This window comes from Eptatretus burgeri, chromosome 16 (genome assembly GCF_056783735.1).
Source record: "Eptatretus burgeri isolate ZD-2024b chromosome 16, Ebu_testis_v1, whole genome shotgun sequence".
Lineage (NCBI taxonomy): Eukaryota > Metazoa > Chordata > Myxini > Myxiniformes > Myxinidae > Eptatretus > Eptatretus burgeri.
Window position 1 is genome coordinate 13,074,708 of NC_140976.1, and position 18,605 is coordinate 13,093,312.

Below are 18,605 nucleotides of genomic sequence, written 5' to 3' on the forward strand. Positions count from 1 at the left end.
TTCCACCAAGACCTATTCATGTTACAGCTGACACACATACACACCTGCTGAACAATATTCCTTGACACCAAGGACCCCATGCACTGTCAAACATTCCTCACAAACCTCAGCCAATACCGGAATGCAACTCCACCAATAAATCTGTGTAAATCGCCTTCGACTCCACCTCGTGACACGTGGTGCACGGTGGCGACCTGAATGTGCCCGTCCTGGCGACAAGCAGCTGTTCTGCGGAGCAAATTAAAAGTGTGCGGGCAACTGTGAGGGGGTTATTTGAAGGTAGGGTGTGGCACTGTGGTGGAGAAAAAGAAAAAAGAAAAATAACTGGCAACACTACGCAGCATGCCAATGGGAGCGGCGTGTGGCAAAGTTAATGGGGCTCAGACGTCACACGACCAATCCAGCCAAGAAGCACTGCCATAGCGATGAAGGAGAGAGTCACTCGAACAAAAGTCTAAAGTCCAAGGCCATTGGTCAGATTTATTTTATTTTCAAACAAAGTAGTGAGACGACATCAAAAGGCAGAATTTTGAGGCAAAAATCTGTCGGTGTCAAAAGTTGTCCAAGAAAAAGGCAGACGACAACCTCGGTAAAACAAACAATCCAAAAAAAGTTCACAACTTCTAGTCAGCGACAAACATGCAGACATCCCACAAGTTGGTAAATAAATAGAAGTGACAATTAGAAACAGGATTAAAAAAAAACAAAAACAAACAAACAGGCCTTGCCTTCATCGCGTCGCCATGAAACCGGCTTTTGAGACGGCGCTATAAGGGCGACCAGGTCAGGAACTTCACATCGGCCGGTAACTGACAAAACCACGTCAGGCTCCATGAGCAGTTCCGACTCCTGGCAGAAACGTAACCCATTTAAGATCACCAGGGAAGCTCTCGGCTTGGATGCGGCCGTTATCAAGGAGATAATGTCACACCCGACCCGAACCAACAGTTGTGGAAGAATGTAGAGAAGAGGAGGAGGAGAAACGAATGGAAGGGAAGGTGGAGCAAATGTCTGCCAGACAATCAACCTTAGCTTTCCAGGGCTGAATGATTTCAGTGCGAGTGGGAGATGGAGAAGCGGAATTTAGGAAGGACGGACCTGGGATAGAGATGACAAAGGGTGGTGCTTTGAAAAGAAGAGCTTGAAGGTTAAATAAGGAACACGAGCACACAAAAAATGGCAGTGTACAAGCTTCTCCAAGCAGGATAAAACCCCTCAGCCAGCTAGCTCTCGTCATCTCTGGTTGTCCATCCTCCATACACCTCAAACGGCTCTCTTCTCAAACAGGTGCATTCCACTCAAAAAGCTCCTTTTGCAGCTGCGGTGAACTTTACGTCTCATATTGCCAAGCATGAACTGTGTCCCCCTAATCCTCCCCTCGCATTCGCCACTTCCAGAGCAGTCAGGGCTTTCGCCTGTAGAGAAGCCGTGGGATCGATTTTCAGTTTGACAATATATTTTGACCTCAGTTTGAAAATGGCTGCAGAGCAAACCCAACACAAACCAAGACTGGAGGTGGACAGCCTCGGGTCAGTGAGCGCAATAAATTTTTTAAAACATAATAACAATGATGATGATGAGGGTGGAAGGTAGATATTGGAAAGGGAGGGGGAGGGGGAAAATCAGGAGAACACAAAGGCAGTAAGAATAGGGTAGGAGAGATGAGGAGGGACAGTGCAGGGGAAGGAAGGGTGAAAGTTCCAACTCAGAGTTTCCTCAACATTTATTTTTCCTTAACAACAGCAAAACAAAGTTTTAAAACAAGCCAGACAAGCTTTAACAAACAGCATGACGTGTGCCAGTATGACGCAGAGCCATCCTCTTTCTGACCACGATCGGGAATGAATCATGGAACGGTTGAAGAATGACAAGCTTCGTGCATTGGCTTCGCTTTGCTCACGGAAGCAACTGCATCACCAGGGCACCTCTTACAGCATGGCAGCTGTCACTACATCACCGACTCCAAATAGCATGTCAGTCCGGCCCAAGTGCCGTCATACATGCCAGGAAGTGGCGCCGGGACAAATAAGGAAATGCATGAGGGGGAAGAGGGGAGGGGGTTAGAACCAGAATGACCGATTCCCACCAATGTGGTGTAAAGTAAAAAAATGTTTTTAAATGACCACAAGCAGCACTGGGACACACACACACACACACACATATACACACACACACATATACACACACACACACACACACACACACACACACACACACACACACACACACACACACACACACACACACACACACGAGCCCATCAACTAGAAAGGACACTCGGTAGAGCGCATACCTCCGCCACGCAATGCCTGATCCACGAGAACATTTCGGGCACCACACAGACACATCATGCTAGATATTGTTTTTGACCCCATCTCTCAATGGTGAAGAATCAGTAAAAAATTAAATAATTCTCGTCTCCAGATTTTCACCAAAATCGAATCAATTAGTCCTTGCCACACACCCAACATGGCCACCAAGTTTCGTCCGAATTTGTCCTCAACTTTTTGAGATACCGTGCTATATATCGTTTTTGGCCTCATCTCTCAATGGTGAAGAATCAATTTTAAAATTCTACTCGTCAGATCCAGATCTTCGCCAAAATCTAATCAGTTCGTCCTCGTCACAAACCCAACCTGTCCACAAAAATTTCATCCGGATCCTTCCCCAACTTTTTGAAACATCTTGTTCACAAGCAAACAGAGAAACAGACAGAAAGGGGTGAAAACTATGTCCTTCACCTTCGGTGACAGAGGTAACAAAGAGATTAGATGACGTACGTTACTCCAGCAATGCTAAGAGCAGAATCATTCATCCTGCAAAAATAAAATGAATGAAAATCAGGAAAATGCATCTGAGTTTAAAAAAAAAAAAAAAAATTTGTATACACCGTTGAGAATCATATGACAGCAAACGCACAGAAACACACAAAAAAGGGGAGCAGGAGACAAGAAGGGCAGGAGAGAGAAAGGAAAAAAAGAAGCGGGGAACAAAGATATGAGATCTGTGGAAGGGAGAGGGATGGGGTGGACTACATGGGGTAAACAAGATGGACACAACAGGGAAGTTATTTATTTCTGCAGCAGAGAACAGAATTTAATGTCATCACCGGGAGCACACAGGCAGTTGGGGTTAGGGTTAGGCATGCCTGTGGTCGATAAAAAAATGCCATGATATTTGGGTCACAGTTGGTGATGCCCCCCCCCCACCCCCCAAAGTCAGGCGTTGGGCCTTTGAAGCCTATTTACAGGTGACAACTCTATGATGCCATCATTTTCCAAACAGGATTATTTTGTACATCACACTTTTTACAAACCCTTCAAAAAGTACGAGTCAATGTATAATTAATATAATTCGATGGACATTCACAACGGTGTGGTACTGTGGCTTGGTGGTGAGATGTTTGAACATGCCAAAAGGCATTCCTCGACTTCACAGTGACAACCACAGCCATCAAAGCAAGTAAGTTTGCTCGTTACACAATTCTGGTGATCCCTCATCTTTTCTCTCACCATGAAAAGGCACACAAAACCCTGGACTACACAGTAAAGCCAATATTGCAAAGTTGGTCAAACCACCTTAAACTTACTGCATTAAAGTAAAGTAATAAAAATTGGAATACCAAATTCACCGGGTTCACTTCAAGCACCTGCGGCCCTGGGGGTAACCGACCTGGTTTAATCAGGGCAAGAAGCACGCATCTCGATCCACCGTGACAACTGACTGAACCGCACGGCTTTTCTGAACTACGGAGCCACAAACTAACAGGTCTTGGTTCTCAAGAGAACCAAAAAGTAACATGCCCAACCGCGTCAGTGTCAGTGTCACACGAGCAGGTTGCTGGATGTATTTATTTCATTATTTTTACAGATTAGGCTTACGATGGCACCATTTGCATTTTCAGAAACCTGAACTTCAAAATGCATTTAATGAAATAAAAGAAACGAAAAGGGTTTGAACCAAACCCATCAAAAGGGAATCGGCAATAAAAACTACCGCACACCTCACCAAAAACAAACCTTCCACACTCAAAAAGTGACCGATGTTTTAACCTGGTCTGCCTTGTGGGTCCAAAAGGCTCCGTTTTCTCCATGAAAAAAAAACAAAACAAAAAAACACGAGAACATCCAAGCTATCGACACGTGGACCATCAATCATGCCAAAAATGGATGCTGACAATTAACACGTGGGGGGATTAAACAAAATTAAAGAAACATCATTACAATTAGGAAAATGGTTCAAATTATGCATTCGCTTCGACGTGCAAAAATATTTACATTCGTCTGCACGAAAGTGAGTGTGCTGCAACACACTCAGTTAACCCTGTTGATCGGTTCACTCGGCATGCAAAGTTACCCATACTCAGAAAAGTCACACCGAGCTCGCTTTTCAACAGGTATGTTGAAAACCCTTTCCCAAAACAAAAGATACCATTGAGGGTGTTGAAAAAAAAAAATATATATATATATATATATATATATATATATATATATATATATATATATTAATCAACTTGAACAGTGTAACCTGAGGACATTCACTCATTTCCACAAAAAAATTTACACAACCAGCATAACAGAACACTTTTACACAAGTCACACGGCTCCGTCAACTGAAAACGCACAAGGAATTCAACAGCCCCATAAATCCCAACATGTTGTTTCAATCACCTTCAACAACAGCAACAGAACCATGCCGCATCACCATGATCATCATAATCATCAAAATCATGATCAGTCCTCGTCCACACCATCACCACCACCACCCTTATCATCATGCCCCGTCACCACCATCTGGCTTTGTAGGACAACTTGTAATGTGATTTGCCCAAGAAACGTCATGGCTGATAGCAAGACAAGAGTTTGAATGACTAAACCTCCTAAAGAGGATCATTAAGAAAGCAGATGGGAGGGTTTGCCAGTCTTTTTTTTATTTTATTGGGGGGGGTGGAGAGGGGGGAGGGAGGGAGGAGGGAAGGAGCATTGTCACAATTCAAGGTCGACATTCATTCGACATTCGAGGTCCGACAATAAAGTTTCAGGATTACGGCAATAGAAAATTTTGTTGTAAACGCACCAATTATGTTTCGTGGTCGCCTTCAAAGTAATCTCTCTGGGAGTCTAGACACGCTCGTCAACGTCACTGCCATGCTTCAAAGCACCCTTGGAAGTTGTGGTCTGAAAACCATTTAGTTCATTGGTCACAGATCTTTATTTAGTTTTTCAAAAACCTAATGGTGATTCTCGATTGACTATTTCATAAATTTATCGTTAAGCTTCAGACGAATGCAACACTTAAAATTCGAACAGTACAGCTACAAAACACAACCAATCGATGCAACGGCTAACACGGTACTGTCAGGAAGATTACAACGCACGGCCATTTATGAAACCCAAGCCAGTGCTGCCACCTGTCAAGAAAAAACATCAGTCATGGAACTTTACTGTTAGACCTCATTTTCCAAGTGTTTGACCAGTTTGTGATTTTGTCAAGGTATGAAGAGCAGGAAGAGGCTGCAGCCTGCCTAGCTGAAGGATGAGGGATGTCATGGCAGAGGGTGGAGTCATCAGTAAATAGATGAGTATTTTCCAGAGCTGGAGAGAACGTTGATCAAGATCAGGAATAGGACTGAGTCCAGAACACTGCCTTGGGCAACCCAGCCTTGATAGAGAGGAGATGAAAGGATTCTGTTGAAATCCACACAGCTCCAAAAATGGAGGAAGTCAGCCAGCCATGTGTGGAGTTGGCTTTGGATGCCATCGGCAGAGAAAAAGGCAGGATACCAGACTATCAAAAGCACAATATACGTCCAGAGAGATGGCAATGATCTGGTGTGACATCGACGGCCACCATCCATTGTTGGGAGAAAATGTCCAAGGTGGAGTGACCTGGTCCGAAACCAAATTGGTGATCCGCGATGAGCTTGTTGGAGAAAAGGAAGGATTTATTTATAAACAAAAAATATGGATTCCATGATCTTGCTAATGACGAAGTAAGCTGCCAGGTCTGGAGTTAAGGGAATTATTTTTTGCACCCTTTATAATGCAATGACAGGCAATTTTCAAGCAGATGTAATATTGTTGTGGGCCGGGGTTCGGTGGCGATAAACGACCACAAGGTGGAGCAGTAGAGTCGTCTCCCACCGAACACCCGGAATTTAGGTCGTAACCCTTGGATAACTCCATAGGTCATGGGTTCCTTAGCGGACCGTGGTCACCAATATTTTGACGACGTAGGGTAGGGTGAATTGCCTAATTTCAATATACCGAAGTACCCACGTCGTCCAACTGCCGGGGAAAACCACATCCTCGGCAGACTCTGTCCGATCCGAGTCACAGGTAACGACTCGGATCCGGAGTCACCGAGCGGAGTTACCAGAGCCACGCCAGTCCCAATGACAACTTACGGCACGGACGGCCTTACTATTTCTCAAACCCACACGGTGCTGGGTGAATGAAAGAAAACACGAACAACGAACTGGAACATTTAACACGGGGATTTATTTTACAATAGGCAATAATCAGGGAGGGAGACACAGAGCAGAGTTAGTACAAATAAAGAAATGTAATGTACAATGAACAAGGCACTTAACGATTCTACTTACAGACGGGGCCCACGGACACGTACACACACGTACACACACACGTGCGCACACACGTGCGCACACACGTGCGCACACACGCACACACACGCGCACACACACACGCACACACACGCGCACACACACACACACACACACACACGCACACGCACACGCACACGCACACACACACGCACACACACGCACACACACACACACACACACGTACACACACGTACACACGTACACACACACACACACGTACACACACACACACACACTAAACTGGACGCCGTGGGTCTTTATTCGGTCGAGCCGGGCCGGGGTACCTTCCCACCTCGTGCGGTCACAGACTCCAAACCACCACGGTGGGACTCGAACCCATGACCCGAAGTCCACGGCACACGTCCCTGGCAGCTCGGCCGCCACTACCACGAGAATCCACCGCAAAGGACCGCAGACGACGACCGAGACCAAGCCACCACGACCACAGACGAAGCCAATCGCCACCAAGACCAGACGCTCAGCAGTCGCCACGATCACTGCTCTACTCTCTTGAGGTGGGAGTGGTTTATTTCCTTTCCACTCGCCTCCTGATTGGACGAGGCGCCGTAGTAGCTTTCGGCATGCTCGCCTCCCATTGGCTGGTGTGCGCGTACGATGTTCACCCTTCGCTCATTGGCTGGAGGAAACGTCCCATGCCCTTCCTTGGAGCAGAGCCTCGATCTGAGGCGATGGAGGCTCCGCCCACGCCTTCAGCCAAAAAACACGTGGGCAATGGTGACCGGGTTGAGTCAGGGATGGTGTTGTTGTTGTTGTTTTTGATGTAATAAACTTGACTATAAAATAACTCGCAGCACACACAAAATTCCCATGACACAGGAGGGATTCTAACTATAAACACATACTTATAGAAATAGCTCAGCTACGGGGACTGCTGTCTGTGTGCAAAAGGCTCCAGATTCGTAACAATATGACATAGAGCAAATGACGGGGTGAAAAGAGCAGGGTTGAAGCGCAAGAGCAGCAGAGCATGTTTTTAAGGACAAGCGAGCTGACAAATCAGAGTCAAGGGTTGCCAGAACCTTCTCCACCTTCTCAGGTGCAAATTGACAGAGTCCAGGAGCAGTGAGGTGCCATTTGGTAGGGTGGGTACAGAGAACGAGATGTTGGGGACAATAATCTGAAGCAAACACAGAATTGAGGCATTCGGCCTTCTCACGAGCAGAGTCGGCTATGGTGCCATTTGAAGCGAGGGAATGGAGAAGCATACTCGAGAGACAGACTTGGCATGGCAGCACAAGATTATAGGGGATGGACAGATTTGAAAGTTCACTCTTGAGGTTGGACAGATGTTTTCTGGATCTCTTGAGAGTGCACACTTGTTGTAGGCTTTGTGGAATGATCTGAGGTTACCTTCGATCAAATATGCCTTCCAGGAAGAAAATGCAAGTTTCAAGGCAACTGCCACACCACAGTTTTCAGTGTACATGGGTATGACAACTGAAAACGAGATGGTACGAATCTACTGTTGTGGCCAAAAATATTGGAATCCTCTTCCAGAAAAATGTTGACATTAAAAAAATATATTTTGGTATCCACATATGTATTTCTTTGGTTTGCAGGGGAACAAAACAAAAAAAAAGCTGGAAAAAAATACTAAATCTTAGCTTATTCCACACAGAAATCCTAAAATGGCCCGGACAATATTATTGGCACCTTTCAGAAGTTGTTAGAAATGATTATATTTCAAGCAGGTTATTCTCCTTGACTTTGGAATTTAACTCACCTGCGGTGAGTTACAGGTGCCTGCAAAATAAACACCACTCATTCAATCAGTTCGACGAGAGAAATAAGTCATTCTGCTGTTTTGTGTCACTGTGTGCACCACAACGAGCATGGAGAAAAGAAAGAAAATCAGAAAAATTGTCTGAGGAACTCAGACACAAGATTGTAGCCAAGCATGGACAATCTCGAGGCTGCAAGTCCATCTCCAGAGACCTTGATGTTCCTGTGTCCACCATACACAATGCTTTCAGGCTCATGGCACTGTAGCTTTCCTCCCTGGACGTCGCCACAAGAGAAAACTTGATCGAAGATTGCAGCGAAGGATTGTTCGAATGGTGGAGAAAGCACCTCGATCAACTGCCAAACAGGTTCAAGCTGACCTTCATACACAAGGTACGACAGTTTCAACTTGCACCATCCGTCGCCAACTCAATGAAAGGGGGTTCTATGGTAGGAGACTCAGGAGGACCCCACTGCTGAGAGAGAAAGACTGACTGGAGTTTGACAAAACACACCTGAACAAGCCAAAAATCCTTCTGGGAGAATGTCCTGTGGACAGATGAGACCAAAGTAGAGCTTTTTGGTAAAGCACATCATCTCTATGTTTACAGAAAACAAAAGGAAGCCTTCAAAGAAAAGAACACCTTCCCTACAGTCAAACATGGAGGAGGTTCAGTGATGTTTTGGGTTGCTGTGCTGCCTCTGGCACTGGCTGCCTTGAATGTGTGCATGGCATCATGAAATCAGGAGATTACCAAGGCATTTTGGAGCACAATGTTCAACCCAGTGTCAGAGAGCTGGGTCTCCGTCAAAAGTCATGGGTCTTGCAGCAGGACAATGACCCCACACTTCAAAAAGCACCTAGAAATTGTTCAACTCAAAACTCTGGACTGTTCTGACATGGCCAGCAATGAGTCCAGATCTAAATCCCATCGAACACCTGTGGGGAGATCTGAAAACAGCAGTTCGGAGACGGCACACTTCAAATCTGGGAGAACTGGAGCAGTTTGCATAAGAAGAGTGGGCTAAACTGCCAGTAGAGAGGTGTAGGAAGCGCTTGACTGCAGTTATTTTGTCCAATGGTTGTGCTACCAAATAGTAAATCCAGGGTGTCAATAATTTTGTCAATGACATTTCTTTTATTTTCTGATTTAAAAGGATGTATGAAGTTTTGAATTAAAAACAAAGGTTCTGTAATGTTTACAGTGAAATAAAGTATTGTGGAGACCAAATACTTTTGTCAATTTCAACTCATTTCTGGAGAAATAGTGAGTTATTTGAAAAAAAGTGTAAGGGTGCCAATATTTTTGGCCACGACTGTATGTACAAGGGAGGGCAGGTAACTGTGGAAGAATTCCCAGGCCGAGTTCATATCAGAGGTGGTAGGTATAGAAGTGTAATGGCTGCTTGTAGTGCCTGCCAGTTTGTTTTCTGCCAGATTCACTGGCACTGAGGCTCTTCTTTGACAATGGCAAGAGAGATGCTGACTTGCACAAGCACAAGATCAGATGAACCAATTAGAGCAGAAGAAGAGCATGAGACATTGGCGGGGACGTTGGTCGTCATCCAATCCAGAAGGGAGGATTTGCCATGGACAGAAATCCGGGTGGGAATGTTTACAGATCGAGTCGGTCTCACAGAGTCATAGAAGTCCTTCGCTTAAGTGCCACGGCTGGTGACAGAGGAACCAACACCCAGCCTGGTGACATTGTGACAATTGAAATCACCAGATATGAGGAAGAGAGAGTTGGAATGAGTGGTTAAAAAGTGGTCCAGGTTGTATGAGAAACAGACATGCAATTTAAGTCACGAAGGAAGCCAGCAAAAAACACAGACAAACATGATGTGAGAACAGAGGGGAAGTCGCAGCCAGATGTACTTCTGGAGTTTGGTTAAGTGTACTTGAGCAGTACATGGAGAATGAGAAATGGAGTTATTGGTGGACAGTGAAACTCCGCTACCAGGACTGGATTCGGGTCAACAAGCCAGAAAAGACAACAATTAGGGAGACACACAAAGGAGTCAGGGATATCCTGTCGGAGGAAGGATTCTGTGAAACAGATGTCTGGTTTTTCGGCAGCAGCCTGGATTGACAGATGTCAGGTTGGAACGGAGGCCTTGGCTGTTTGAGGTCCAGACACTTAGGAACAGGGGGAAACAAGCTACTGGTAGGATGCAGGAATGTGGAAAGGAGCAAGGAGAGTGAGAGGGAAAGGGTGAGGTGTGAGGAGGGCGAAGCTACAAGGGGCGAAACTATGGAGGGTACGGAGCTCAGGTGGCAAAGCTGCGGGGGAGGAGGGTGGTGCTTGGAGGGATGAGATCTGGGGAGACAAAGCGACAGCGAGGAGCGAAACTGTGGGGGTTAGGAAATATTCTTGTGGGCCGAGTTTCGGTGGCGAGCACGACCGCTAGATGGAGCAGTAGAGTCGGCTCCAACGAACACCCGGAATTTACAGGTCGTCACCCCGGATAACTCCGGAGCCGACGGGTCCCTTATCGGACCGAAGATCGCCAATTGGTCGACCGCGTGGGATAGGGTCGATTGCCAATTTCAATTTACCTAAAATACCCACGTCGTCCAAACTACCGAGGAAATTCACCCTCGGCAGAGCTCGAGCGGAACGAGCCATTAGCGTGCTCGAACCGTGCGTAACCCGAGCGGATGGTTACCGAGGTCCGTCGGTCCAAATGCACAATTACAGCAGCAATGAGGCCTCCTAGTTCCCGTTCGCAGGGCGGCAAACCAATGATAGAAACACAGAAACGAGCTGATACATTCAACAATAGGAGTATTTATTTTACAATATGAGGAAGAGGGGAGCACGTAAGGACAGAGTTATCACGACTACGATATGTGAACAATATACAACAAAAACACTTAACAGTTCTACTTACAGACGGGCCCACACACAGATGCACACCCAAAAAAAAGAAATGGACCCGCCGGGTCTTTATTCGGCTCTCCAGCCGAGGAGGATAGTTCGGCTGGGAGTCAGGACGGCTGGCTACATGGCCGTGAGCACGCGGCTGGTCGTCCACCCCTTCCTGGAGCTCCGGTTGCCAAAGGATGGACCAGGGCAGCCGAATCCAGCGGAGGCGAGACAAGGCGATCTCCCCCGATGAAACTCGACCGCTCGCTGCAACGCGCCTGATGAGACACCCTCGAAGTGCGGGATGCAGTCCACCGCAAACCCAGGCAGAGACGCGCACTGAAGCAGATTCAGGACGCAAAACTCCAGCAGACTCGACGTGAAAACAAAAACAAACTGCGAAATGCACACCTCCCAACCACTAGGATTCCCTTAAATGTTTCTCACGCTCGTCCCGACAACCACACTTTCTCCTCAGGAGGAAGGGGCTTCTTCTTCTTCTTCTGGCCGCTCGCCTCATTGGTCGGACCGCATCGCGCGATTCGCTCGTCGCCCCCGTGATTGGCCAAAAGGGCGCCAAGTCCGCTGATTGGACCGGGGGGGGGGTGATGGCCGCCGTGGCAGACCGCCCCTCAAACAAGGAGAGTAACATTGTCCTGCTTGGGCTGCACTTATTGGCCGACCGGTGGCAACCTCGCTCGCATCCCCCCGGATTGGGCGAGAGAGACGTCAGGTCATTGTGAACTCCGCCCACGTACGTGCTGACACACACGCGTGCAATGGTGATGGTGGAGGATGGTGGAAGGAAGCGAAGGCAGGTGTCATAATTAGAAAGTTGTTGATATAAAAATGTAAAAGAAAACCCTGACGACCAAAATAACTCCGCAGTGCATGAACATTTAATTCCCATTAGACGAGGGACGGGACCCTAACGAGAAACACACACTTACCGATATAACTGTTCTACAAGAACCTGAATGCTGAGTGCAGTAAGCTTCCAAATCCATAACAATATGGGGGTGCAGGGCTGGGATGGCAAGGGGTTGCTGTGGAAGGGGTGCAGGGTGGACTACGACGGGGGGAGACCAATGAGGATACGACGGGGGGGGGGGGAGACCAATGAGGATACGACAATGGCAGGGAGGGTGAGGTGCTGTGGGGAAGGGGTGCGAGACGAGGTTGGGGGGGAGGGGAGGAGAGAGCACAGATTATGGAGGGGTTTGACACCACGTATGGACATGAAATAGATTGTCGTGTGCACATAACCTCTACAAAAAGTCTCAGGATTCCCTTAAAGGTCTAATGTAGGAGCATAGACTACACAATCTGGGGTTCAGCAAATAAGCTGAACACACAAACAAACAAACAAAACCATGGTCAAATTCGGACTCCTCACTCATCTCTTCAAGCATGTGTGTCCCCCTCAAATGTAGGTTAGCAAGTCATGCTCTCGTAACAGCAGCAGAATTAATAGGAACAAGCTGAGGTTCAATGGACTTCCTTGCTTATACTCTTGGGGAAGAAGACTGCTACAAGAAAGAAAGAGAGATAAAATAAAACAAATTTGGGTGCAATGTTAAATCAACAAGGGTCATCTGTAATGGGAGGGGGGGGAGTGGGGATATTAAACTGTTTTTTAATGGTCGCCGAATACCGAGCAGAACTTCAATCACGGTCGACACAGGTACCATCAAGGTGAGAGAGTGGCAGTCAAATCGGAATGAGACCATGGAACTTTCTGGAAAAAAAATAATAATAATAATAATAATAAATAACAGACAATTAATGAAATACAGGCCTGAGGGAGGATCAGAGGGAAAAATTAAAAAGAAAAATTAAACCTTAGCCACAACTGTCAACATTTAAACATCTTGCAGGAGCTTTTATTCAAGTGTGTGTAGAGTCTCAAAGAAAATAAATCTCGAAGAGAAACCCCATTCACTATGCTGCGACTACAAACTTTACTCCAATGGAAATAAGTTTATGGATAAGCAGAGACGAGATGACCTCGAGACCTGGTACAAAGTACAAGGAGTGGCTCCAAGAGAGTGGAAGATTAGGGCTAGGGTAAATTATATATATATATATATATCTATGAGGGATGCTCAACATCAAAGCGATGACAGTTCTTAACATGTCACTAAACAAATCAAACACTGCTCTGAGAGATACGGGATGTTTGGGGGTTCATTGTGAACATGCGTGTGCATCGAGAAGCAAGGTGCTTTGGCATGCCGAGTGGCGGATTATGGCCAAGTCCCAGAAAGGCGACAAAACTGGAACTCTTTAGGGCAGGTGACAACCGGGTTGGGTCAGGCTTCCCGTACAATCTTCCAGGATCTACAATGACCCACCCATCTCCCCCAAACTACTAATCCAATCAGATCTACAAACTGCAGCCATTCACACCTTTCGTTTTGAAGGAAGCACGGTCTAAAGTCAAAACAATTGTCGTCACCGTGTTATGTCATTTGCAACGTTCAAGCTGCACAGTCTAAAGTCAACGTTCGCCCAAAAAGCACAAATAAAAGCACGACACCACCACGGCTTCCATGACCTGGAAACCAACCGCCCTCCCAACCACCACTACCACTACAAACATCTTTCAGGATCTAGCAACCAACCGCCCTCCCAACCACCACTACAAACATCTTTCAGGATCTAGCAACCAACCACCCTCTCAACCACCACTACAAACATCTTCCAGGATCTAGCAACCAACCGCCCTCCCAACCACCACTAGCACTACAAACATCTTCCAGGATCTGGCAACCAACCCCCCTCCCAACCACCACTACAAACATCTTCCAGGATCTGGCAACCAACCACCTCCCCAAACATTATCCTAAATTGCCCCTCAATGTCACCATGTCACCCCCCCCCACACCGAAAACCCCACCCGTCTTTACCAACACTGACTCAGCACGAACCAACCATTATTTATAACATCCAACTCCTCTCCAACCAACCCCCCAATTCCTGACAAATCATTCGACAATCTTCCCTCACTATAACCCCACAACTCTCCTCCCCCCCTGAGGAAAATCATCCACAGCAAGTATTCCCACACCCCACACCATCTCCCACCACAAACCTATGGCAAATCATCACCACTCCATCCCCAAACCAACCGTTGCTTCAATAACCATTGCTCCTTTCCAACAACCATCGCTCAACCACTGCCTGTCCTTCACTTCGTCGACCCCCACCACAACCCCTTTTTCTCCGCTTCAATGCAACAACACAACATTAAAGTGCAAGGCCTTCATCATAGGCCTCACAGATTTGAATCACACACTGCAAAACACAACTTAAACAGCAAAACACGACATATCAAGCCGTGGACTTCCAAAGTGTGACGGAATGGAGACGACTCGAACCCGACAGTGAGGAAACGGCGAAATGCGCACCTGCCGGCGGATCCACGTCCCCGCCATCCGCCATAGCGGTGACGTCACTCGCGCCCTGGAATCTTCTTCTTCATATATACCGCCGCCTCTTCTTCTTCTTTACGCCGAACGATCAGTTCCAGCGCTTTCATTATCAAACGTGCTCAATAATTCCATGCACCTCACACCTTCCCTCTCGAAGACAAGTTTAACAGGCTTTCCGCTTTGCGACCACATAAATATCGACCTTTACTCGATATTTTTTACAAGTCATATTTTGCGAAATAACTTCTAAATGGGTCTCGTGTCGCTAATTGTAAAATAAACTAATCTTGAACAGGTCATTGGGGTCAGGACCAGATACCGGAGGATTGCAGGAGCAGCAAATGTAACACCACTATTTAATTAAATAAAGGTTCGTTTAACTTGTGGGGGGATGTTACATTCAGCAGAGCTGGCTTCAGTTAGCAAGTTTCTTGGAGAGCGCTCGCCAAGCGGCTTAAGCACTCAAACGAGCACTCCATTGGAAACCGTTGATAAGGAATGGCTGGCTTGGCAAGCGCTAGCTAGCTGCTTGGTACCTGAACACACTCTTGGTGGGGAACAATTTAGAAAGATCTCGTTTATAAAGAAGAAAGTTTGTTACTTGGTGAAAAAAAACATTTCACTAAGTTTGTTTGTTTCTTTCTTTGTTTATTTGTTTGTTTGTTTGTTTGTCGCAGAATTTTTAGCCACAGTTTTCAATCAATCGTTTTGAATTTTTTTGTGTGTGTCAGAGACCAACCGAGGACAGCAACTCTTAATTTTGGTGAAGATCCGAATGAGGATATGGATCTGAGAATTTTTTAACTGATTCTTCACCATTGAGAGATGGAGCCAAAAACGATATATAGCCAATATCTCAAAAGGTTATGGATGGATTCGGACGAAAGTTGGTGGACACGTTGTGAGTGACACTAGGAAGAATTGATTCAATTTTGGTGAAGATCCGTATCCAGATCTGGATATAACAATTATTTAATATATAACAAGTTCTTCACCATTGAGAGATGGAGCCAAAAACGATATATAGCCAATATCTCAAAAGGTTATGGATGGATTCGGACGAAACTTAGTGGACACGTTGGGAGTGCCACTAGGAAGAATAGATTCAATTTTGGTGAAGATCCGTATCCAGATCTGGATATAACAATTATTTAATAAAAACAAGTTCTTCACCATTGAGATGGAGCCAAAAACGATATTTAGCCAATATCTCAAAAGGTTATGGATGGATTCGGACGAAACTTAGTGGACACGTTGGGAGTGCCACTAGGAAGAATTGATTCAATTTTGGTGAAGATCCGTATCCAGATCTGGATATGACAATTATTTAATATATAACAAGTTCTTCACCAATGAGAGATTGGGCCAAAAACGATATATAGCCAATATCTCAAAAGGTTATGGATGGATTCGGCCGAAACTTAGTGGACATGTTGGGAGTGCCACTAGGAAGAATTGATTCAATTTTGGTGAAGATCCGGATAAAATCTGGATACGAGAAGTATTTACTTTTTAACTGATTCTTCACCATTGAGAGATGGAGCCAAAAACGATATATAGCACAATATCTCAAAAGGTTATCAATGGATTCGGACGAAACTTGGTGGACATGTTGTGAGTGCCACTAGGAAGAATTAACTCAATTTTGGTGAAGATCCGGATCTAGATCTGGATATGACAATTATTTAATATATAACAAGTTCTTCACCATTGAGAGATTGGGCTAAAAACGATATATAGCCAATATCTCAAAAGGTTATGGATGGATTCGGACGAAACTTAGTGGACATGTTGGGAGTGCCACGAGGAAGAATTGATTCAATTTTGGTGAAGATCCGGATAAAATCTGGATACGAGAATTATTTACTTTTTAACTGATTCTTCACCATTGACAGAAGGAGCTAAAAACGAAAGATAGCACAATATCTCAAAAGGTTATTAATGGATTCGGACGAAACTTGGTGGACACGTTGGGAGTGCCATGAGAAAGAATTGATTCAATTTTGGTGAAGATCCAGAACCAGATCTGGATACAAGGATTATTTACCTTTTAACTGATTCTTCACCATTGAGAGATTGAGCTTAAAACAATATTGCATGACATCTCAAAAAGTTGTGGATGGATTCGGATTAAACTTGGTTCAGGTCCAGATTCCGATCCGGCCTATCAGTGGAATACAAAATGTAAACGATTCAGCCTGACGGAGGTACGTGTTCTACCGAGTGCCGTTCTGTTTCGCCAAGTTGTCGCTCGATGAATGATTTTTCATTTGTCTGTTTGTTTATGCATTCGGACTCTGCAGGCACCAATGTGACCAAACTTTGAATTTATGGCCTCCTCTTTCATCCAGAGGAAAGTCGAGGCCTATGTTTGGATAAAAAAAAATATTGACCCCAGCTAAAACCAGATAATTGCCTTGAGGCCTCAATCGTGTCTTATACTTATACACAGCCTGGGTTTTTTCGTGGGAGCGATTGAGTAATAATAAAATGTATTGTGATGATTGTATGTTGAGGTTGTAGTGATTTGTTCTCAACACAAATTTACTTTATTATAGTGTTCACACATGCACCTGCTATTAAAAAGATTGCTTTACACAGGTTTATTATAACACCTCTGTGTTCAGGCCTCGAGTGTGTATGTTGCTTATACACTGCTTGGGATTTTTTTTCCCGGAAGAGATTGAGTGAAATGCATTGTGAAGATTGTATGTTGAGGTTGCCGTGATTTATTATCAACAACACAAATTTAATTTATTATAGTGTTTACACGTGCTCCTGTTATTAAAAATATCAGGCCTCAAGTGAGTATGGTGCTTAGACACTGCCCGACTGCCTGGGTTTTTTTCCCCGGGAAGGATCAAGTAATATGTTTGTTTGCGACGCCCCGGATTGGTAATTCATATGAAACCATAAAGCTAACATTCCCCAATTTGTCATGCAAGAAATATTTAAATCCATATTTCATTGAATTCCCCCAGGCAACGCCGGGTACTTCAGCGAGTTTAAGCTGTCGCGGCATCATTTTGCCTTTCATGTTACAATATGTAAATTTGCTTGAGCTCGGGTTGATCGGGGGTTTTCCGGTACCGGGTGCAACCAGAAGCGAGATGAGCAGGTTGGTCGATCGCAGTTGGAATGAAGGATCGACTCACATTCCCAACACCTCAGACGTCTTTCCCTTCCATGCTAAATTGGTAAGCCCAAGTCAACACCAATGGAAAGGCAAGGAGTTACAAACGACCAACCATTCACCGAGAGTAACCAAGCAGTCGTGCTTTCCCAGTTGTTCAACCAGATTAATCCGTGCCAACGGTTTTGTTAAAGGTGTCACCATTCTGGCCCATGACCCACAGCTGTGGTTCACAAAAGTTGAAGCTCAATTTGACACCGGAGTATTAATTACTACCAAGTTCAAATACACCTTTGGCTCCTTGTTACCAGAATATGGGATGGAGGTGAGAGTTATGTTACTGCAACCTCCAGCAAACAACCCCGACACGATTTTGAAAGCTGTGTTCACGACTCCCTCTGGGAACTACCGCTTTCACCAACTTGCAGCCGAGGATTTAGAAGATCAAAGACCCACACTACTACGTCAAATGCAGGAGCTTATGAATGACCACCATGCCATCTTCGACCAATCACTCCTTCGTGAGTTGTTCTTCCAACCTTTACCACCCCATATGAGATATGATACTTGAAGCTAATAAAGAGCTCACACTACCCGCTACCACGGATTTGGCCAATCAGCACATTGACCTGTTACACTGACCATGGCTCATGTGACACCTCAACCGCAGCACGTCGCACAGCTACAATCTGAAATGGCGGCCCTGAACAAGCTCATCCTGGAGCTCCATGCTGTGCAATGGCAGTCGTGCCCATCTTCATGTATCCCTTGTCGGGACAGAAAGAGATGCCGTACCTCAC

General features: G+C 45.5%; 1 protein-coding gene across 8 annotated transcripts in view; it reads right to left on the reverse strand.

The window, feature by feature from the left end:
* Window positions 1–14,749, reverse strand: part of LOC147010543 (uncharacterized) — a 72,395-nt gene extending 57,646 nt beyond the window's left edge. For 5 of the 8 annotated variants that reach the window (XM_085859681.1, XM_085859679.1, XM_085859677.1 and 2 more), the window contains exon 1: window positions 729–970. In XM_085859681.1, the coding sequence (XP_085715807.1) occupies window positions 729–834 (106 nt within the window). In that variant the 5' untranslated portion in view covers window positions 835–970. Of the gene's footprint in view, window positions 1–728; window positions 971–2,780; window positions 2,800–14,618 lie in introns of those variants that run through there. The other 3 variants (XM_085859682.1, XM_085859680.1, XM_085859683.1) reach the window with 3 other exon arrangements.
* Window positions 14,750–18,605: the final 3,856 nt, after the last annotated feature.